The sequence below is a fragment of the Esox lucius genome, chromosome 9, assembly GCF_011004845.1.
Source record: "Esox lucius isolate fEsoLuc1 chromosome 9, fEsoLuc1.pri, whole genome shotgun sequence".
NCBI classification, from domain to species: domain Eukaryota; kingdom Metazoa; phylum Chordata; class Actinopteri; order Esociformes; family Esocidae; genus Esox; species Esox lucius.
In genome coordinates this window covers 18,976,277-18,997,868 of record NC_047577.1, presented here as the reverse complement: position 1 = coordinate 18,997,868, position 21,592 = coordinate 18,976,277, and the positions used below count along the sequence as shown (strand labels likewise).

Here is a 21,592-nt window from a genome sequence, read left to right as displayed (position 1 = left end):
CTAATATGGAGGGACATACTGAAGATGCAAAGTTCACACTGACATATCAACAATACTTCTGCAGTTTTTTGGCCAGTTTATGGGTACACATTTTTTATTTCAAATGCAATAATTCCAGTGTGTATTTTCAAGTTCAAACACGCACATTTTCCTTATTTACGGTAAAAAATGAATGCTCAAGTAGGAGGTCACCTATTAAGTTTAAATCTTTATCAGGTAAACTAATAGTTAAACACATTTTTTATTTCCTTGTTAACATTTTGCAATGACAAAAGAAGATTTAGTGTTTTGTATTGCTTTGTAAGCATATGATATCACCAAAGACTGTAACCTGGAAGTGTGAACTATTGCATTGGAAATGCTCATAGAACCATAGATCAAAACACACACAAGAAACAATACTTTCAAATAGATCTGTCCACAGTGCTGTGATGTTTCATTATAGACTGCCGCCAATGTTGTTTATTCATACTGTACATTTGAGAATGATATAGTGCACAGCATTACATTTGGCACATCTAACCCAGGTGAAATTAGTTACACATCCGAGACTCAGACATTCACATTCATATCTCCGGGCAGGCTCCCTGTTATATGTAAGGGTTGGGCACAAAGAGTAAGTGCCATGTAAGTGCAGAGAAATCTGTACATATTTATATTATTATTATTATTTATTTGTAATCCAAATTAGTTTGCCATAGACAAGCCAATCCAAATGCTAAATATTCTGTTATTTTTCTTATGGTCAAAAAGTTGTTACTTGATTTATTAATAATTATATTTGATTTTATAACATACATCTTGTATAGTCAAGACTGAAAAAGAATGTGAATTAATCCCTCATCGTTCAAGTGAATTTCCTAAGTTCATTATGATCCTTGCTTCCATGATCTTTGGTTTTAGAATAAGAAGTCTAATGACATGGTCGCTAAAACGATTTTTACTTTTAAGAGAATGCCCGCCCCAAAGTATTACGTCACGCAATGCAAGGAGGAGTCGTGTCCATCAAACGTTGCGATAGGAAACTACAGTTCTCCCCTTCCACTGAGGTAGACGAGGAGTGGAATTTACCTCTGGCTGAAAATGCTGAGCGTGTGCGAGAAGTCAACTTCGGTCGAGGTCAGATAAGAAAATACTTAATACAGGGGTATTTTTCTCTGTTTTTGTAAAGACATGAAGGACTTCCATTTACACAGCATTTCTACTGCAACCAACAATATATGTAACTCCTGGATTGGTCATTAATTGCACAGGCGCGACAAGTTACACTACGTATAACTATCTGCAAAGAGATAATGGAAGCGTTGCGTGTTTTACAGTTAGACAGGCGTTTGACTTGTGCGTAAAAATGTGGACTGCTTGGATTGGAAACTTAGCTATACAGGTAAAGTATAGCAATCGGTTATTGAGAATAACACTTGTTAACTCAACTATTTTAAGTAAATTTGTAAGTTAGACGTTTCTGTGTGTTTGAGTCTTAGGGCTGTAGCGGAATTGCTGTTCTATTTCAAATGCAACCATAACTGACGTTTAAGATCGCAGGTTCCAATTTTGGTGGGGGTCTGGGGTTCCTCCACCACAACAATTTAGAAAATTCATAATGAAATTATTATTTCTCATTATTATTAAATTTCTCTGATTATAAGGTTGGGAAATGTAGCCTAAATGTTAATCTAGCGATAATGGACAATAGCCTTAGAAAGCTGCTAATTTGAAGGTGCTGTGTTTATTTTTAAGTAATTTAGTTGTGTTAAGTAATGAGTAGATTTTGGCATTGGTAGGTAGGATGTTTATTTCACCAGCCTTGCAAAAACATAGCATAGCATGTTGTATTTCAGATGGGATGTTAAATGTGTCCTGGTCATTAAAAGTCCCTTGGCACTTATTGTAAGAGTAGGGTGATAAACCTGGGTGTCCTAGCTAAATATCCAACCCTAGCCATATCATAGAGGCTTTCTAATCATCCTTAACTTCCAGTTGGCTCATGAAAGAACCCTAAAATGTCCCGTAGGTAGTAGAACTGGGACATAGATGTAATCCTCTGTTGGCAGTGTTGGACATCCATCAACGTTCGCAAAGACATCACAATGTCAAAAACTATGTTTTACTATATTTATGCTTGACTCACCCTGACCGGGTCTGCCAGCGAAGGGCAATGAGTGAAGAAAACAGGGCAACGTCTGTTCCCTGAGAGAGAACTGCAAAACAATTAGCAAATTGAGAGGTTTAACTGCTGTTGGTAATCACTCTTTGCCGAATAAAACCAAAAATGCAGATCAAAACCAAAAAAAAATTTGACTCTTGAAAACAAATGTTGTAATAACTGCTTCGTCCAAGTCTACTGGCTAACCTACATTCAGCATGAAATAGGGAACTGCCAAATTTGAGGAAGTGCTTTTCTATCCCACCAGATCAAACATTGTTTTGTTTTTTCTATCTCTCACTTATATTATTGTGCATAAAGCAGTATGTTAAGACAGTGAGGGAAACTGTCGGAAATTAGCCTAAAGAGTGAACAAATGTCTTAACTAGTTCACATAGGATTGAACAAAATAATTGATTAGGCTATTTAATCTTTTTTTTTTTAAAGGTAAGCTCAAATAATGTCTGATTATTTTTATGTATAGGCTACTAAAAAATACAATTCCACGACAGAGCCCCCTGCTTATGAACAGTGCTTTCGTCCCATCCTAAAAATAAATTAGATTTTCTAAATAGAATTTTTAAAAACAAAGTCCTTTCCAGATTAAACAAAGTCAATGTCTCAGGATAGAATAGTAGAACATGTAAGGCTTTAACATTTACATTTAAGCCATTAAGTATTTAACCTAACAATAGAATGTAAGTCATTTATCATATTCGCTCATCCAGAGTGACTTACAGTAGTGAGTACAACCTTTTCATCCCATTTCTATTCATGCGTTATTGACAGAAACACTGGGAGATAGGAGGTGAAGGCCTCCACACTACTGTATTCTAACCATTAAAAAGACACTGGGAGATAGGAGGTGAAGGCCTCCACACTACTGTATTCTAACCATTAAAAAGACACTGTTTTAGGGAATATGACTGATTTTCACCTATTAGGAGAATACTATATGTTCATTATAACATACTCTAACTTATTGAAACCAAAAGCCACTTGAAGTTCTATATAATTTGTCTCATTAATTAAAAAAAACACTATGAATAGAATTACAAATTACTCAAGTGAATCCAGAAGTTTTTTGCAAAAGTGGTACAATATATTTTTGCATTACATCTAGCTGGAGGTCCCCCCCCCCCCCCCCCCCAACAGCTTGTGGACAGCATGCTTTACCCAAAGATACTGCCATTTCTTGCCGACAGCTACGCCAGGGTATCTGCGATCATAGGCTAATTACAGTTGCCAGTGAGGATCTCTCTGTACCTCAAACAGTGTGAAGCGGTGTTTGCTCTAAACAGCACTGTTGGCTAGTTCTGCTCCCTGTCTATTTGTCTAATTGGCAACACTAAATGTGGCAGCCTGTCCATGGGGCCTTGATCGATTCCTTTAATCAAATAAAAATCACAGAGAGATTGGAGCCACAGCAATGTGGCATAACCCTGTAGCACCCAAACTATATTTGCGAACAATTCCCCTGGTTCAACGTTTTATGTCTAGCAGTTATTCATCTAAAAGAGTGCTTTATGAGAGGGGGCGAGAGGTTGGCAATTATTTCTAGAGATATGGTACAGCAGGTAGAACCACTGACTGAAACATGTTTTGGGGCCTAATGGGTTCCACAGGGAAATTTACCACAGAAACCAAGTTGTTACACCAGTGGATACAGTCAACATCCTTTTGGTCTCTTGTATTCACTGACATGTTTTTAAATCTTATGGTAATGGTAGTGAGGGATACTTGTGGTCCAGTGCTGGAAAGGAAACTGTACACAGACAACGGTATGATCTATTCGTTAATAAGATGTTCCACTCCCCGCCATCCTTGTCTGTTGTCTTCAGATAACTATTTGTTTATTTGTGTGGGCTTCTATCCAGCACTTGCCTTTGCTGATATCTAATTAATTGATTAGAATGCACTTAGTACTTAACTGTGTGTGTTTTTTTTACCTAGCTCTTTTGAAATGTATGCATAACAGTGTCTGCTGAATGACAAAAATGTAAAATAAATGTACATTTTATGTTGCTTTATAGCCACATACTGAATGGGCACTGGATGACTGGGACCAATTAATTGGCTGAGGCATTTTTAACACATCTTTTCTCCCTGAAGCCCCCATTTGTAACCAGATAACTATAACTTTACACAAACATAACTGGGTTATATATGCAACAGCCCTACTGGCGTTTGCCTGAAATCGAAGATTTTCAGTCCATCACTCCTACAGACCTATGACTACTTTCTTCTCATATACACTGAGACGTGCCTATTTGTATTTTTTTCCCTTTTGTACTTGCTGAAGGAACATTGTGAGACTGTAGTCTCCATTATCTCCATTTATGACATTCTATAAAACAACAAAAGGCTGATGTAGCTGTAACCATAGAAATAGTATCCCTAGAAACCGTAGAAATCTATATCGTTTATGTTCTGTTAGTATTATTCAACTTGCAGTCTATGGAGTTTTGGAAAACATGTAGCTTGCTAAAAGCCCCTCCATCTGAACATTGCAAGAAGTCTTACTTTTCACTGAAAATGGCAGGAACTCACCTCCAGCCTGAGTTAGCTAATCTTTACTTTGGCCAAGACAATAAAACAAAAGACAGGAAAACCTCGCAGATATCAAAGAATGTATCAAAACAGTAGTAGGAGCAGATATTTGGTCTGGCTCCCTCTATGAACTGCCCTGTCCGCCAACTGAATTTTCTACGCAACATCCCTGTAAAAAAGTATACTTAACACGTACAATATAATGAAGCATATCGAAATACTAATTCTTTTTATGGGCAATAACAGTTTTATCTCAGCAATCACCTCTATTCAGCTCCTGCCACCCCAGGGGAGTCGGATGAGAACGCCAGGACATTGTTCTCGCAAGGTTTGACTCATTCCTATGGAATGCGAATATAACTGAAGTCCATATATGCATACAATGGCATTTTGAGTCCGCATGTCAGGCTTTAAATCTCCTTTGTAGTTTCTGTCCGCAGTCCACCAAGGTAAATATTTGTAACTCTACACTAGAATTTATTGTGTGTATTTCTTAGAGATTGACCGATTTATCGACACCGATTATTGGGAGACCAAAAGCAAATATAGTCCTGCATATCCATCATACTGAAAGCACTTGAACCGACCCCGACGGCAGTTTGTAATCATTTTCATACTTCATTTGGATGCCCTGAAAAAAATTTTCGAGAAAGTTCTTGTTATGAGATACCTACGGTTGCCAAGAACTTTTTTTGTTTTACTGTTTTTAATTACTTAACCGTGCTTTGGTTAACATGTCTTCTAAGGGTTTAATTATAAGATGCTCGGGAGTCTCTGTCTATATTTCTTCCCATCTGTCTCTATCACTGCGTTTCCCCATGACAGACCCTGCTCTTAAGAAAGGAACTATAGACTTTGCGACTGGTAGCCTATAATCATTTTCACGGAAACTAAGTTCATATGTTATGTAACATTACCACTGTTATAAAATGTCCCCAGTGTCAGAATGAAACGCCACTGTAATCCACCTAAACTGAGCAGGCCTTCTGCTAGTGCTGAACAGTACAAAAAATAAATCTCCACTGCTGACATGTTCCATGTTTGACTGCCACTGATGTGTTTGCTTACCGAGGAAAGCGGAATGTTCTGTACGCTGTACTGGTTGCTAGGCTACATATCAACTGGCACCCTATTCCCAATAGTGTTGTGCGTTTGACCAGGCCCCATAGGGCACTGTAAATAGGATATATTACAAGTGAGTGGGGCATGTTTGTTGCTCAGCCTTCAAAGCAGACGCAAAAACAAACAATCCATGTTCCCTAACCTTAACATAAACCTCAATAACCTAACCTTTATATCTAATCTAGCTTCCATCCTTAATGCTTAAACCTAACCAGTAATATCTTAATGTTACCTAGCCTTAATGCCTAAACTTAATCATTATGGGAAGTTTCACCCAAACCTAACCCCTCAAAATCAAGGTTTTCATGCCGGGGATATCCCCACATTTTTCCTATTTTAGTTCCCAGCAGGTTGAACATGCCCACAGACAAATGTGTGCACGCGCAGAGCAACATCTGAATCAGTGTAGCCTAGCTCTCCGTACAGTTTTTATACACAAGCCATCAAATAAATTCTGAAGCATGAGCCTCTGAGGTCAAAGGTACAGCATTCCATTGCTTTCAGTAGATGATCTACAGTGACAGAAGATCAAAATAAGGTAATTATTGTCAGTGACTAGTGGTTCCCAAACCCTTCCTTGCAGACGTTCCACACTTTCCTTGTAGCTTTGAGGTAGTCTCACCTGATTCACTAATCAGGCACTGGATGGTTAGGACAAGTTCAGTCCGGTGTGCTATCTGTGAAATGTTCCGAACGCTCCCCGAAGGCAAGTTTGAGTAACCATTGGATGAAAACATTAACTCTTATTGTAACCTGGCTTTTGAGGGATCTTTGAGGTATTTTTGGAGAGATTGTACATGTACAGTGGATATAAAAAGTCTACACTTTTATGCCAGGTTCTTGTGATGTAAATTCAATATATGTAAATTCAATTGAAGATTTCAGTTTTATTTTCAATTGAATTGTCCACATTATAGGTCACATTGAAAGTGAAAAAGGTTCTGACATGATTTATCTTTGTATCATTCTTTTACATCACAAAAACCTGGCATTTTAACAGGGGTGTGTAGACTTTTTATATCCACTGTAATTACACTTTGGTTTCTAGAGTCTTGTAATGAAAATCCTTTGCAATGGAAGGAAAAAGGCAGTGCTGACATGGTTCTGTTTATGTTTGTTTGTTTCAAGGTAGCTGAAGCCAGAATACCCGACCAGTTCCCCTTTCTGGGCCCTTCTCCAATTCAGGAGACCCACATGGGCTGAGAAGATCAACATCAAGACCACAGAATCAGGTTCAGCCTGACCAGTATTTTCCTCCAACTCACTGGTAATATGCCACATCATGGTGCTTAAGACACAGTATGTCACTTCTAATCTCCAACTGGAAATTTAAAATGAATGCATAACGTAAAATGAAAAGTTGTGCCAGATTACCACAATTATAACTTCTATGAAAGACTGTTTTTCATTGCACTAGTTTATGATCGCTGTACACTCCATTTACATTGAACAAGCATACAGATTCCTAACATGCCAGTGCTTTGAGGATTAAGAAGGATCACAATGAAATGAACATTGATGCACATGGATATGTGGCTTGTCTGTGTGAGGAGGCCAGTATATCCGTTGAACACACTGCCACACCTCCAGCCATAATTGGTGTCATGAGGACTTGAATTGGGACCACATGACAATGGTGATCGGGGCATTTTAGAAAGAGAGGCAGGAGGAGAAGGAAATATAGAAGGAGTGAAGAAAAATGTGCACAACTCATTCTAGAAGGATTAGGGGATGAAACGCTGGCTGGTATGCAGCTACTGCTGGGACTGGCTCCGACACAAACGTAGCACCAACCATGGGCTTTTAAACTGCTTTGCATTCAAACTACTGTCCTTATACATTTAATTTTCCTACAAGTCTGTGGCAAATGACTACCTGTCATTATGTTTCCAAATGGGCCCATGCCTCCTGAGTTTGTTGTAAGTCTTCAAATCTCATTACGGTTGCTACCTACAGTCTCTTTATCCTGTAGGTTTTGGTTTCGATTTTAATGTGATCTCTTACTTCCTGTTTGTCACTTCTCATTTCCTGTCTAGGTCCGGAGACCGAGGAGATTCAAGATGCACGGGGGCCGGAAAAAAACCCGGGTGCTATGCATCATGATGATGCTTAATGTTTTTATCTTTATCCTGGTGGGAGTGTCTCGGAACCTGGGCCAGGACAGGGGGAGCCAGAGGAAGGTCCACATCCCGTCCAAGAGGTTCTGGAGAAAGGAAAAGACCAGTTTGGCCTTCTGGAATAAGGAGCAGCAGAGGCTGGACTTCATCTACAATCCAATCCTGATGCCGGCTTTGACCAACGACTCCCTGCGGGTGATGCCTGATTGGCTCAATGACACCAGGCCCCCGGACCCTTGCCGACCAGACTACGGAGTCACCACCCAGGTGAAGGACTTCAGTTCCCTGCCTCCCCGTTTCCAGGACTTTTTGCTGCACATGCGCTGCCGGTCGTATCCGATGATCATGGACCAGCCGCATGTGTGCAAGGGGAAACCGTACCTTCTGCTGGCCGTCAAGTCCCTGGCTCCGCATTTTGACCGGCGGCAGGCTATCAGGGAGTCGTGGGGACGGGCGGGTGTTCTGGCCAATCATACTGTAGCTACGGTCTTCCTTCTGGGCGATGCCACGGCAATCGACCATTTCCCCGACCTGTCCGGGATGCTCCGCCACGAGGCGGCTCTTCACCGGGACATCCTACAATGGGATTACCGGGACTCCTTCTTCAACCTCACCCTTAAAGAGGTGCTCTTCCTGGACTGGTTCAGCCAGCGCTGCCCTGACGCCCGCTTCGTCTTCAAGGGCGACGACGACGTCTTCGTCAACACTTGGAGGATCTTGGACTTCCTGCAGAATTCCTCCGGAATGGCCAAGGCCAAGGACCTTTTTATAGGGGATGTTATCACCAATGCCGGCCCACACCGGAACCAGAAGCTCAAATACTTTATCCCGGAGAGTGTGTTCGTGGGGACCTATCCACCCTATGCTGGGGGAGGAGGGTTCCTGTACTCTGGAGACCTGGCACTGCGCCTGCAAAACATCTCCCAGCAGGTAGCACTGTATCCTATCGACGATGTATACACGGGGATGTGTCTTCAGAGGCTTGGCCTGGCACCGGAGAAGCACAAGGGCTTTAGGACGTTTGACATTGACGTAAAATACAGAGACAACCCTTGTGCGTATAAGAGCTTAATGCTCGTGCACAGTCGGAACCCCAACGAGATGATCAAAATATGGGCCTGGCTAAGTGATCCAGAACTAGACTGTCAGTGAGATATCTCTCAAAAGTAGTGCACTATATAGGGAATAGGGGACCATTGGTGATGCATTCAATGGTCTTTAAGATTATTTGTATGATGTGATCTAAAGTGCTTTCATTGGTTGTTGTGGAGTTCATGGAGGTTTAGAAGCAACTGGGTTTTCCAGCTTTAGAGGAATCCGCTGCCTTTCTTCTAAGCATTGCAAAGTATTTGTTTTTTTTACCATGAGCAATTTTCAGTGTTCAGCAAATCTAATGTCAGGTGTGGCCAAATGGAATGTGATCTTGTGGGATCAGGATGGTCCTACAAGGATAACTAACACAAACAAATGTAATTTGTCACGATCACAGTGCTTGGGTGTCCTGCCTGTCCTGTTTTTCAAGACACTGGTACACCAACATAAAACCCATACACACCGCAAGGAGCTTAACAGAACTATTTGCTTAACCTTAAAACTGTTGAGTAAACCAGGGTGAAGTATTTTGCTTTTTTAGTTAAAAATGTGGCAGCTGCATTGTCCCTGTTTAGAATTTTTTTTTTTCTCTCACAACAATGTCTTTAATGGCGTGTTCTGTGTCACTGCTGTGTAAACTAAATGGCTTAGCCAGTGGTCAGACATTACAGTATGTAAATGATCTGAATGACCAGTGTTCTTTGATGTAGCATATCAGTGTGGAAAAACGTACACCAGGCAACAGTCAAGACTTGGTTCTTTTATTTTTCTGTAGATTTTCCTGTACTTGATCCTATAGGAATACACTTTTTTTTTGTGCGCACATTTAGTAAGTAAATTACCGGAATTTTTAGCAATGTCAGCATTTGTTCGTTCGAATGTTTCTGCTGTGGTAACATTTTATTTTATTAGTACTAGAGATTACCGTAGAAACGTACGGTTGTGTTCAGCTGTTTTGACTATCTACTTAAGAAGTTCTTAAGTATAAGAAAGCAATGAACATTGGTGTCGAATGAAAGCAAGCTGTGTGACTATAGCTCTTTATGTGCTGTAAAGGCTGCTGCAAAACATTTGATAGAACAGGGGTCTCTGAATTGCGCATCATTGAAGTCACTGGCTCGCAGTTAAAGTCTTAGAGGTTTCAGGAAGGGCGATGCAATTAGCCAGCGCAGGCCAAGTTATGGGGGTTTAGTAATCAAAAACCTTTGCCGTGCATCGTCGTACGCTAGCCACTGCCAGATAGAAGGCAGGAGAGAGCGTTCCTTTTGGTCTAGGATTCTAAGAATGACTTCGAGCCGAAGGTGCAGCGTGATAACAACCAATAATCGTATCAAAAGTCGGAATACATAGGCCAACTGTATTTGGACATTGACCGTCCTGAATCCGTTGTGAGTTGTTGCGAAGAAGCAAGGCCTTAATCACGAATTGTACGCCATGAAATTGGTGAGAGAAATGCGGTTGAAGTAGGCTAATAAAAAATACATTCAAATGTATTGATAAAACTAATTAGTTTGCTGTTGGTAAAGCGACTGTATTGATGCATATCATGCCCCCCTCCCAGTGTGCTTTCTCACGCTACAGTAGACCTACAGTTGTCACTATTAACACATCTCAATCCACCGAACATTATGGACAGAATAGGCTAGGCCTGCTACTTGGTCATTCTTGGAGTAGTAAATGTTGCCCATTGAATTTGTGACCAAGGAAATCATACTGACATAATACATTGTTTTATTGAACAGTTTTTTAAATATGAAAACATATTGCACATCTATGTGTATGCATTGTTGCAGCTACTGGGGTTAGCAAATTGGCTCATCTGTTAATTTATAATGGTATAATGGTATTTTGCTAGACTGAACAAAATAAATGTATTGAATATATCATAAATAAAGGTTAACAAAGTAAATAACTTTCATGTGAATGCGTGGCCCTTATTGTAATTATAAACCAATTACAATTGTGGTTTACATTGATTATTACTAACATACACCGAATCAGCATTGAAGACATTTGCAGCTTTTATTACCGGAAGTGGTCTAACGAAAATAATTAAGGTAGGAAATCACATCCTTTAATTTTGTCATACATTTTAGTAACAAATCAATTTTGCGTGTGTAAATTATTTGTATTTTCTTTTTCTAATTCATTTGACGGATAGATGACAGGTTGATCATCGGTGACTCAAATTACCAAACATATTTTATTAGTGAAAATAATACCATACTCGCTGATATTCAATTGGTAGTTGCAGCAAATTAAATAAACAGCATGCCCAATTGCCACCATAACCCAACGATTCAAGTGTATTGAACATCAACAGCAGACCTGCTCATTTTCTCATCTTACCTAAGAGAGTAGCAGTGCCACCTAGTGGACACAACCATATCTTATCAAAGGTCTCTCAATTTCACGCTCCTGGTGTGCTGTCCTCTCCTTTCGTTCTCCAACCCATTGGACAAGAAAGCCAAAGATCCTCCTATCTGACCTTTCCCAATGGGTTTTTCAAAGAGAAGAGAACTCGACGTAAGAAATAAAGAAAGGAATGGCACGCTAATTGGTAATAAATTTCACCTGTTGATGTGTACTTTTGGCGGAAACGAGAACGCAACATCGCAGGGAACAACTCACAGTAATATAGGAAGCTGACCTGCTTGCGAAATAAAAGTTAATTTAAAATATACACATCCTGAAACTAAAATGTCAAAGTATTTAAAGTTATGCATTCCACGTGTATTTCTTATTTGCTATAGTTTATTTATGGCAAATTGCGACCTGCCCTGGGTAAGTTGATTACGCCTAATCCAAAAAACAAAAACATTATCTGGATATGTCAACCATCAAGATGCCTATTATATTCTTCATTTAATGTTATCTCTATCCTTTTTATTTATTTTATTTGTTCTTAGACAAATGAAAATTATGCTTACAGACCTGCTGGTGAGACTTAATATGTATTCATTAAAACCTGAGTTCTGGATTCATGCCTTTCAAATCCCTTGACATTGGAGTTATTTTTGTCCACTCAGTATTTTTCCACCTCTCCTCAGATGACCACCATGTTAGTGGGGGAAATGCCTTCCTCGCGCTGCGGAGCTGCCACCAGGTGCTGCGCGGCGAGAGCGGCGAGTTCTTCTCCCCTGACTACATGTGTTCCAACCCGCCACTCTGGTGCAACTGGACCATCCAAGTAGACCCTGGGAAACGTGTGTACCTCCACCTGGAGGATTTCACCCCGGCTGACGCGTGCCCCGGGAAGCTGGACCAAATTCACTTGGACGAGCCAATGGGGGTGGCAGGCGGTCACAGTATTCTGGAGAAGTGTTGGAGCCAAGCCAGCTACGTGTCCCTCTCCAGCACACTACACGTGGTTTTGCTGATCGGGGGCAACCCCAGTCCGGCCCATCGGGGCTTCTACGGCCGCTACAAGGCATTGGAACCACCGGTCACATACTATGCCAATGCTGGCGCCACGGAAGAACCCATGATGACCAAACCAACAATTAGAAAACCAAAACCCTTGCCAGTTCCAATAGGTTTTGCCAGGTTTTCCCCCACGAACGGGGGAGGTTCTCGGGAAGCCATTTCGTTTCAGTTGCCCACCCCGCCAGCACAGGCCAAGCCAGAGGTTTTGTTTGTAGACTTTTTCCACCAGATCCCTCCGTCTGTGGCAAATGAGCTTCCATCAGAGGAGCCAGTGGTCGAAGAGGGCACCTCAACGTTTTCCCCTGTTCAGGGAGAGGATTGGAACAGGGGGATCTCAGACGAGACGGAAGAAATTGAGAGCAAAACCGATGGCCAATCAACAGAGGACGACTGGAATGTGATGAACCTAGGTGGCGATTTGGTGAGCCGCAATTCCGATGTTCTCTCGACCCCATCTTCTCCTGGGGTGGTCACGCACCGGGGGACCTCACGGTCAGTGAGGAAGACCACTCTGAACCGCACAGAGCAGACCCAGAGTTTGAATCCCAGACCCTTGTCACCAAATACATCGACAATGCGAAGGAATGTTGACGCCCAATCCCAAGGTACTACTGGTACTGCTAAACAACACGTCCCTCCTACAGTATCTAACATGTTTTACACAAAAGATATGAATGACCGAGATGGAGTGGCTGGTAATCAAGAATGGCAGAATATCACAGCAGATGCGTCTACGGCAACTAGTTACACTCCTTCCCCAATTGAGGCCCGGGATCCTTTTGATCATTTCCCAAACATGGTTGAACCGTTTTCCAAGAGGAGATATGGTAGGTACTGTTGACCGTCGTGTTATGCCTCCTTTTGTGTTTTATTAAAAGTGTGTCTCTAAATCTTGTATGTTTACTTTGCAGAGAAAGTAAGAAATCACTCCGAAGTCCCACACCTACCAGGTGGTGAGTAAAAAAAAAAACGTTTTCTATATTCTATTGATAATGAAGAATAATAATATTGTATGAGTGTCCTACTTTTGGCGTTTCCCAGACCGCTTATTTGAGTTGTCTGTTGAAGTCAACTTGACCACAGAGGAGGACTGGAACCACATTGCAAAGACACTTTTAATCTCAGTAAAGTCTCTTGTGAGTATTCTTCTCACGCGCAATTAATGTATTCATCAACCAACGTCATTCCGTCCTTTATGAGCTATGAGAATTGACTGTTGCCTGTGTAGTTGGAGCTGCATTTATCCATTAGTGTATTTTCCAGATGAATCAGCAGTTCAAAATGGTCTACACAGATGTCCTATCCTGCAAAAGAATAAAAAGGTTGTTCTAACTGCTATTGTTTTTCACCAATAGTTCTGTCCAATGTCTTTCTTGACTGTGAATCCATTTTTTATGACTGTTTTATTTTTTCCTGTGAAGCTTGATCTGTCTTTGTTTCAACAGGCTGAATGCTGGGGTGCTTTATATCTTTTGGCTGCACACTGGAGATGGACCGACGAGGACGACGGCTCACTGGAACCCGCATCAAGTCCTGAAGGAGCTGTTGAACAGGGAGGTTAGCCCCAGCAACAGCTCCGCACGCAGCGTTGTCATCTCCGTGTCTGCCGTAGGCAAGTCTCAATACAAACCTGCTTTCCTCCCCAGTGTGCTGCTATCCAACTTATGATTATGGCTCTGCCTCATTGCAGACACTCCCAAGGGGACAGTCAGTGTCCAGGTATATGGCGTTCTGGTTTTTATTGTGGAAGATGGAAAATGTTCGCGGTTTATACAAATAAGAACTTCTCAGAGTCTGGTATAACGGTTGATTACTTCAAGTTTAATTACGTGGCACCATGGGAACAACCGTCACAATACTGACAGAGAATGAGTACAGAGACTAGCAGAATAGCGTCATAATAGATTGTTCTGATTATGCATTTCAAGTTTCAAGCTTATATCCTCCTCCAACAGTACAGATGACAGAATTAGCATACATACAAGGTGCAGTAGCCACTACGGTTTAGTCTACAAATGCAAGGTTGCACAAATAGCTCCAGGAGACAGAAAATCATAGAATGTCAGTTGCCCAGACAACCTGGTCAAAGGCTGAGATATAACAATCTGGACAGTTACTATATGGGGACTCAAGTTAACTATGCTCTTCCCAATAAGGGATAGAGCTCTGTTCACCTGTAAGATGTAAGTAATAATAACCCCATACTGTTCAAGAGCTTCCTCCTAGAGAACAGTTTCTTATGGCGGTTTTATGGCACAGACAGAGGCCTGTTTCTCTTACTGCTTAAAGGAGCCAAGGCCATGCTCAGCCGACATTCCATTCATCCCTGCCCCTGAACACAAGACACTGGCCTTATAAGTTGGTGACAGAGAGAGAGACTAGCTTTTCAGCATATGTGTAATTGATCAAACATACGGAGTACAAATCCCTTCTAATAAGATAATGAATTAAAAAAAATGCCAATAAATAAATGTTCTACATTTTCACGCTGCTCGTTCAGCCAGGAAGTCTTGCCTTTAAGCCTTATGTGTTTTTGTACTTGTGTCCTCGTGTATATTTGAATGTAAAAATGTCAAATGTATTTTTACACGCTCCATCCAATGACCTGTATGCCCCATGCACACTGCTTGTGCATCTGGTTTTCTTACAGACGTGAATGAGTGCTCGACCCAGCTGACGCTGTGCGACGTCAATGCGGACTGCGTGAACCGCTTCGGGTCCTACGAGTGCCACTGCCACCCTGGGTACAGAGACATGTCTCCGCTGGGCTCAGGAGGGACCTTGTGCGTCAACACCACTGGCACCGGCCACTACAGTGAGTCCACCTTTCCGGTACCGTCACCTGATTTCTATTGCATAACCCTGCGTTGTTCCCCCAAGAACAAGGACGTCGTACGTTGTGATTGGTTGGTTCAACCACAGTGACGCTGACGAAAGCTAGCCTTAAAAGGATGTTGGACATAAAGGCTAGCTCTGTAATGATGGTGATTGGCGATAGGTGAACTGTGTCTTACCTTTGCCTAACCTTGGTCCTTAGGCTATTCATCAGCACAAATGGGGGATTTGATCATAGGCATCTATGTGGTGTGCTTCCTGGTCAGCTTCCTCATCCTGCTGCTCTGTGCTGCTGGTGTCCTGTACCTCCGCCGCCACCAGGGGGCCTTCGCGATCTCCTGTTGGAGAAGCGGCCTCCCTCCCATCCCACCCCCGGACTACAAAAGGAACAACGGCGGGAACGGCGACGGTTCCATCAGCACCCACCCTGAGCTTCCCCCTCCTCCACCACCTCCGATACGGAGGCCCAAGGAAGGCTGGGTTCACCCCCAGGACTGCTGCCCCTCCGTGGACCTGCCCCTGCTGCGCTTCAGCCCCCTGAGGCCGCTTGACGGGCACAACAAACCAGAGGGTGGAAAGCTGTGAAGTTGGCTTTGTGGTCCTGATCATCCAATAAGAGAATTCAGTCCTAATTATGGGCATTATACATCACTATTTTATGAGTTAATATTTTTTGGTAAATTCCTCAGGTGTATCTAGTACATTTGAGTAATTGTATATTAGTTTGCAACGGTCCGTCTTTAGGAAGAATGTGTACCCTCTCACCACAAGGGGATTTCATTTGTCGTCCCCCCCCAAACATGCATGTGAATAAAGATGTTTACTTGCTCTACACATCTGCTTTGTTTTGAAATGGAAATGTTTTTTTTCTGTAAAATCCTGTTACATGCCAGTGTAAACAGTTGAACTAGCATATCTGCTATTTGCATGACCATTTTACTGTTGAGGGGGCAATGCTCCATTTTTCAGAAAGAGAAATTCTGACTAAGACGAGCAACAATCGTGAAGCAATTAGAAATAATTGTATGATGAAGTGTGCATGTCACCGGTCACCTGTGCAATTGCCAGGTACAATACGGCGCAATTACAAACTGGCGCACTATTCCCACTAGGTGGCAGCGAGCGATAGGTATTGCTTCTGGAAAGGCCCAGTTTTTGGTTTGGTAACGAACTATGAAGTCTATTTTTCCTGTCAGTCGTGATGTCGAAAGCCAATGGTGAATTTAAAAGATAAAAGGCCAATGAGTATAGTAACTCGAAAACGTAAAACAAAACTAATACTGGAGCAGGAGAAAAAGCAAGCCTTAGTATATTGACCGTCGTAGAATAGATAAAGAAACGGTAAGAATGAGCCATTGTTGATTGTTCCACAATATGATGAAACTCTAGACCCATCGCACCTAATCTCTGGCTCGAGTTCAGAAATGTTAATCCTCTCTCTGTAAAAAATGTTTAGTGGTAGATTGTATTTTGTCGTTGAAATGACACGGTGTCAAACAGTGCTCTTTCTGTTTGTGCCACTGCCAAAATCATATGCAAGGAAATTGCATAATGATAAAAAAAAAAAATGTGCTGACTGAATTTCAATAGGCTATAGGCCGACCTGCAAAAAGACCTTAGCAGTAAACCAAGGCAAATTACTTTCTCAGTTTGAATTTATTAATCGTATTTAGCAATTACATTATATGCCTGTTGGGCTGTATGAAATTTTGTAGCTAAATCTACTGAAATGCGTTACACAATTCACCAAGATCCACAGCAAAATACACAGTATGCTTGGCCTACCATACCGTTGTCTTAAAAGTGATTTGATCGTAAATAGTGTGTAGAACTGCTAAGTGATTTGATGTTCATTGCCCTAATTAAGACATGCTAACTAATAGTCGATGATAAGAGAAATGCGGTTTTTGAAGACACAAAATAAACTCAAAATTCCTTTAAATGATCTAAAACTCCAGATAAGAGTGTCAGACCGGTCCAGGTCCCTATCTGAATTGTTGCTATTGGATGTGGAGCAGAGTTAGCATATTATGCAGGCAGGGAGTGCGTTTAACAGGCTAATCTTGGGCTGGCCGGGCGGGGTGGGAAGCCGTGGCTGGCTGGGGAGACAGGGTGGTCCACCTAGCCCAAACCACATTAATAGGCTTACACCACCTAATCCAAGGCAGTGTGCTGTCACATGGGAAGTCTGCTGACCTTACTATATTTTATTGCAGGGCACTTGTTCTTCAGCCCCTTTTGTGCTCAAACCCTGTGTTCTTTTCAGGAGAAAATGTCCCTTTTATAACATTCCCAGTTCCCTTCCTTCATGTCGGTGTTCAAGAGCTGGATTTGAAATAAGACTCACTGTGATCTGTGGACTAGACTTACTGCTTGAGAACAGCCCAGACGCAGTACAATTGGAACGAACTGCCTGCATTATGTCAGAATCTGCGTGGTTCTTTCCTCTGGGGCTGTTTCAGTTGGTTGATGTCATTAGGCGGTTATGTACAACCTACCAACAGGTCTAAATGTTAAATGTGAAAAACTGTATGATTGCTTTTCAGTTGGGTTTCAAGCATGCAAGTGAATATGGAGGCCTCACCTTAGATTTTGTTCAAACATGGTGTGTGCATTTTCTGTGGGTGTTTAAGTGTCTGCGGTGGTTTGATCGGCAGGACGGATCTCTTCTCCAGATGTGCTCTCAGCATCTACTCTGCGCCCCCCCCACCCCACCCACCCCTGGTGAATCAGACGCCAGGGCCCCAGAACCTGGGATTTCTTTGTTGCTGCTCTGCTCTGAATGCCTCTCACGTCCACTAGGTAGAATTGGCAAGGACAGCGGCCTCTGGGCAGTAATCCACAGGGCAGAGGGAAGGGGCAACGCCTCCGGCCGCTCACGGTGGGCCCTCTGGCGGACAGGAGGGAGGGGGTGTCGAAGAGGGCGTCCCTCCCTGTGGTTGGCCTGGCACCCCCCCCCCCATGCACTGAGCCACGCTGAGCTCACCTGCCTGCCAGGGTACATCATCCGGACCTAATCCTCCCCCATCCCCCTTTGCCCAGATGCATTGTGTGAGACGGTTCTGTTTAGAATGGGGGAGCGGCCAGCTTGTCCCTCAGTGGTGGTGATGCTCAGGTATGTGTTTTCTGTTGCTTGGCTTTAGGTGGTTCTGGCTCCACCAAGGCATTTAACAAAATGGTGGTAAGAGAGGTGTCACATTGCACGTGTATTTTGTTTGACCTTCAGGGACCACAAACAGAAAGCGTTGTGTTTTGATGACAGTGATATCTGCAGTGCTATATTTTGTGGGCTTTGACTAAAGTACATGCAGTGCCTTTACATTGTAGCGGTTAGACGTATTGTCGCTTGTTATTTGCACATCACATTTGGCTTTCTTTCTTTTCTTTATCTTTTGTCATTTTATTTATACAGCAAAAACCAACAGAGACCAAGATCTCATTTACAGGGGTGCCATGTATTACAATAATAAATAATAAATACAAAATAAAAATCTATAACTGTTTAGAAAACAGATTACAAATTGCAAACAAAATTCACTGTAAAATGGCCATTCAACAATTGTTTAAGCTGAGTTATCTGCACAGTGGCCTTCAAATCGTCCCACAGAGTTGGGGGCACAGTATGTAAACAAGGTTTACTAGACAGTCCAGTGAGCGTACTGTACTTGATAGGTGCTACTTCCAATATATTTATGGAAATATAATTATGACATTTGTGCAGGATGGCTTTTACTGTGGCAGATTAAATAATGGATAGAGCATCTGACCAGTGACTGGTCAGGATCTCTAGATGGATAAATGTCAGACTAAAATGTAACAATTCAAACTGTACTACTATACAGATTGAAAGGTAATGAGGAACTGTCATTAGTTCCAGCAGTGTGATATAGGGATTTGTAAGACTTAATAACTGTAATGAATCTCAGGATAAGGATTCAAGCGCAGTGTACTAGTTTAAATGTGGGCAATGTAAATCCAGGAGACGTCAGGAAAACCAGGCACGGGTCAAAAACTGGGATGATCCAACGAGAGGAGGCTAAGGTACAGGAGTGAGACAATGGTCAATGTAAAGGAGAACAGGCAGTAGGTTGATGTCAGGATATCAGAAGCAAAGGTACAAGAGGAGTAGGCTAAACGTGGTCACTGAGGGAGGACAAAACCATTTGGTACACAGCAGACAAAACTATAGGCGAAACGGCTCAATAAATAAGCCACTGCACAACTACAAAAACAATACCTCAGAAGGAAAGTGTGGCCTGAAGGGAACTAAATTGTGTGGGTTGTTGAACAACAGGTGAGTGAACAGGTGGCTAGATTTCAGCTGATTGTGATCTGAGGGAGCGAGTTGCGTTTGCCAGATTGGTGTTGCGTTTGAGGGAGCGAGTTGCGTTTGCCAGATTGGTGTTGCGTTTGAGGGAGCGAGTTGCGTTTGCCAGATTGGTGTTGCGTTTGAGGGAGCGAGTTGCGTTTGCCAGATTGGTGTTGTGTTAGAGGGAGCGAGTTGCGTTTGCCAGATTGGTGTTGCGTTTGAGGGAGCGAGTTGCGTTTGCCAGATTGGTGTTTCAGGGTGTGAGCTGGCACGGGACGTAACAGTAACACTGTTGTAATCCAGAACATGCAATAAATCAGTAAAAGAGCATATGTTTGAGTCTGAATCTCTTCATAATAATAAAGCACATTCTTTGTGCATGATGTTACATAGTCAACTCACTTGTTTTTGTCCCTCAGTAGTTCTCATTCCTGGTGCTCCATTTACCAATCACGCCTATGCACATTCTGTGGATGAACCATGTGTGGGATTATTAGGAAGTGAAATTTGTGATTTATCAATATAAATGTTTGCCTTAGAGCATTTGTATTTTTCTTTTTTAAAGGAGGTGCTTTTCTTACATTTTTATTGTTTCATTTTTTAAGGCTTTTATTTATTATTAAATCAATCTACATACAATAGGCCACTATGACATAATTAAAATGCTTTTACAAATTCGGGCTAATTTTCTAAATGTAAAATAAAAAACTGAAATATCTCAACCCTTTTCTTAGTACTTTTCTCAGAATCGCTTTTGGCAATGATCACAGCTTTGAGTCTTCTTGGGTATACCACTACAATTGGTTATGTCACTACAAGCTTTGCACACAGTTTGGAATTGGGCAGTTTCTCTCATTCTTGCTTGTGGATCCTCTCAAGCTCTGTCAGATTGGATCTTAAGATGTTCAAAGAAATTTCAAGTCCAGGCTTTTGCACACCTGTACAGAAGGACACCTGTACCAAAGCCACTTCAGCACTGTGTACTTGGGGTCATTGTCATAATGAAAGATTAATCTTTGTCTGAGGCCCTGTGTGTACCAGATCAAGTTTTTAAAATTAAATCTCTGTATTTTGCTCTGTTCATCTGTCCATGGCTCTGAGAAGCATCCCCATAACATGTCGCTCCCACCACCATGCTTCACTGTAATGATGTTATTAGCCAGGTGATGAGCTTTACCTTGTTTTCGCCAGATATAGCACTTTACATTCAAGCCTAATACTTACATTTTGGACTCATCAGACCAGGTAAAATTTTTAGTCATGCTACCAGAGTCCTTCAGATGTCATATGATATGCCTTTTACTCAGGAGTGGCTTCCGTCTAGCCACTCTGCCATAAAGGCCAAATTGATGTAGTGCAGCATAGATGATTATCCTTCTTGCAGATTCCCCCATCTCTGCAGAGAAATGTTGAAACTCTGTTAGGGTGGCCATCAAGTTCTTGGTCACCTCCCTGACCTTTGCCCTTCTTGCCCAGTTTCTTAGTTTGGTCTGATGGACAGCACTAAATGTGTGTTAGTGGTTCCAAACTTTGTCTGTTTTACTGTGATGGAGCCCACAGTGCTCCTGGGTACTTCCCATGCTCTAGCAATTCATTCAGAACCTTCCTCGGATCTATGCCTCAACGCATTTCACTCTCAGAGGTCTATGGAGACTTCCTTGGACTTAATGGCATGTTTGTTGCTTTGCTGTGCACTGTGAAGTGAAAGTTCTCATGCAGTAAGGTGGTGCCTTTCTAAGTCAGTTTACCAATCAATATCTGAAGACGTCTCAAGGATGATCAAAGGACACAGGATACATCTGAGCTCAATTTGGAATGTCATGGCTAAGGGTCTGAATACCTATGCACATGTGATATTTCAGTTTTTGATTTTCAATAAATTGGCATGCATTATGAACACGCATACATTATGTTGCTCTGTCATGATGGGGTGTTGTGGGTGGGTGGCATAAAATAAATGTAATCAATTATAAATGAAGTATATATCACAACAAAGCG

General features: G+C 42.0%; 2 protein-coding genes across 7 annotated transcripts; both read left to right on the top strand.

The window, feature by feature from the left end:
• Positions 1-1,031: 1,031 nt before the first annotated feature.
• On the top strand, positions 1,032-10,940 carry b3gnt2a (UDP-GlcNAc:betaGal beta-1,3-N-acetylglucosaminyltransferase 2a). 4 transcript variants are annotated; one of them, XM_010889278.2, is made up of 3 exons: positions 1,032-1,384; positions 6,944-7,082; positions 7,852-10,940. In XM_010889278.2, exon 3 carries the CDS (start codon positions 7,876-7,878, stop codon positions 9,082-9,084), a length of 1,209 nt encoding a protein of 402 aa, XP_010887580.1. In that variant the 5' UTR covers positions 1,032-1,384; positions 6,944-7,082; positions 7,852-7,875; the 3' UTR covers positions 9,085-10,940. The 4 variants fall into 4 exon arrangements, with proteins under 4 accessions (XP_010887580.1, XP_010887581.1, XP_010887582.1 ...); XM_010889279.2 differs by having other exon boundaries at positions 6,944-7,114; XM_010889280.1 differs by having other exon boundaries at positions 1,038-1,119.
• A 469-nt stretch (positions 10,941-11,409) lies between these two features.
• Positions 11,410-16,119, top strand: zgc:66455 (CUB and EGF_CA domain-containing protein). Of its 3 annotated transcripts, none has more exons than XM_010889275.3 (9): positions 11,606-11,808; positions 11,934-11,964; positions 12,075-13,277; positions 13,362-13,403; positions 13,519-13,586; positions 13,714-13,772; positions 13,896-14,062; positions 15,101-15,265; positions 15,488-16,119. In XM_010889275.3, exons 1-9 carry the CDS (start codon positions 11,725-11,727, stop codon positions 15,868-15,870), a joined length of 2,202 nt encoding a protein of 733 aa, XP_010887577.1. In that variant the 5' UTR covers positions 11,606-11,724; the 3' UTR covers positions 15,871-16,119. The 3 variants fall into 3 exon arrangements, with proteins under 3 accessions (XP_010887579.1, XP_010887577.1, XP_010887576.1); XM_010889274.3 differs by having other exon boundaries at positions 13,492-13,586; XM_010889277.4 differs by lacking the exons at positions 11,606-11,808; positions 11,934-11,964 and adding an exon at positions 11,410-11,584 and having other exon boundaries at positions 13,492-13,586.
• Positions 16,120-21,592: the final 5,473 nt, after the last annotated feature.

Excerpts from the sequence above, each read along its gene's own strand:
- b3gnt2a (XM_010889278.2), top strand. The coding sequence starts at position 7,876 with ATGCACGGGGGCCGGAAAAAAACCCGGGTGCTATGCATCATGATGATG.
- zgc:66455 (XM_010889274.3), top strand. The coding sequence starts at position 11,725 with ATGTCAAAGTATTTAAAGTTATGCATTCCACGTGTATTTCTTATTTGC. Across the intron at positions 11,809-11,933 it reads CAAATTGCGACCTGCCCTGG|ACAAATGAAAATTATGCTTA; the intron begins GTAAGTTGATTA and ends ATTTGTTCTTAG. Across the intron at positions 14,063-15,100 it reads CATCTCCGTGTCTGCCGTAG|ACGTGAATGAGTGCTCGACC; the intron begins GCAAGTCTCAAT and ends GTTTTCTTACAG.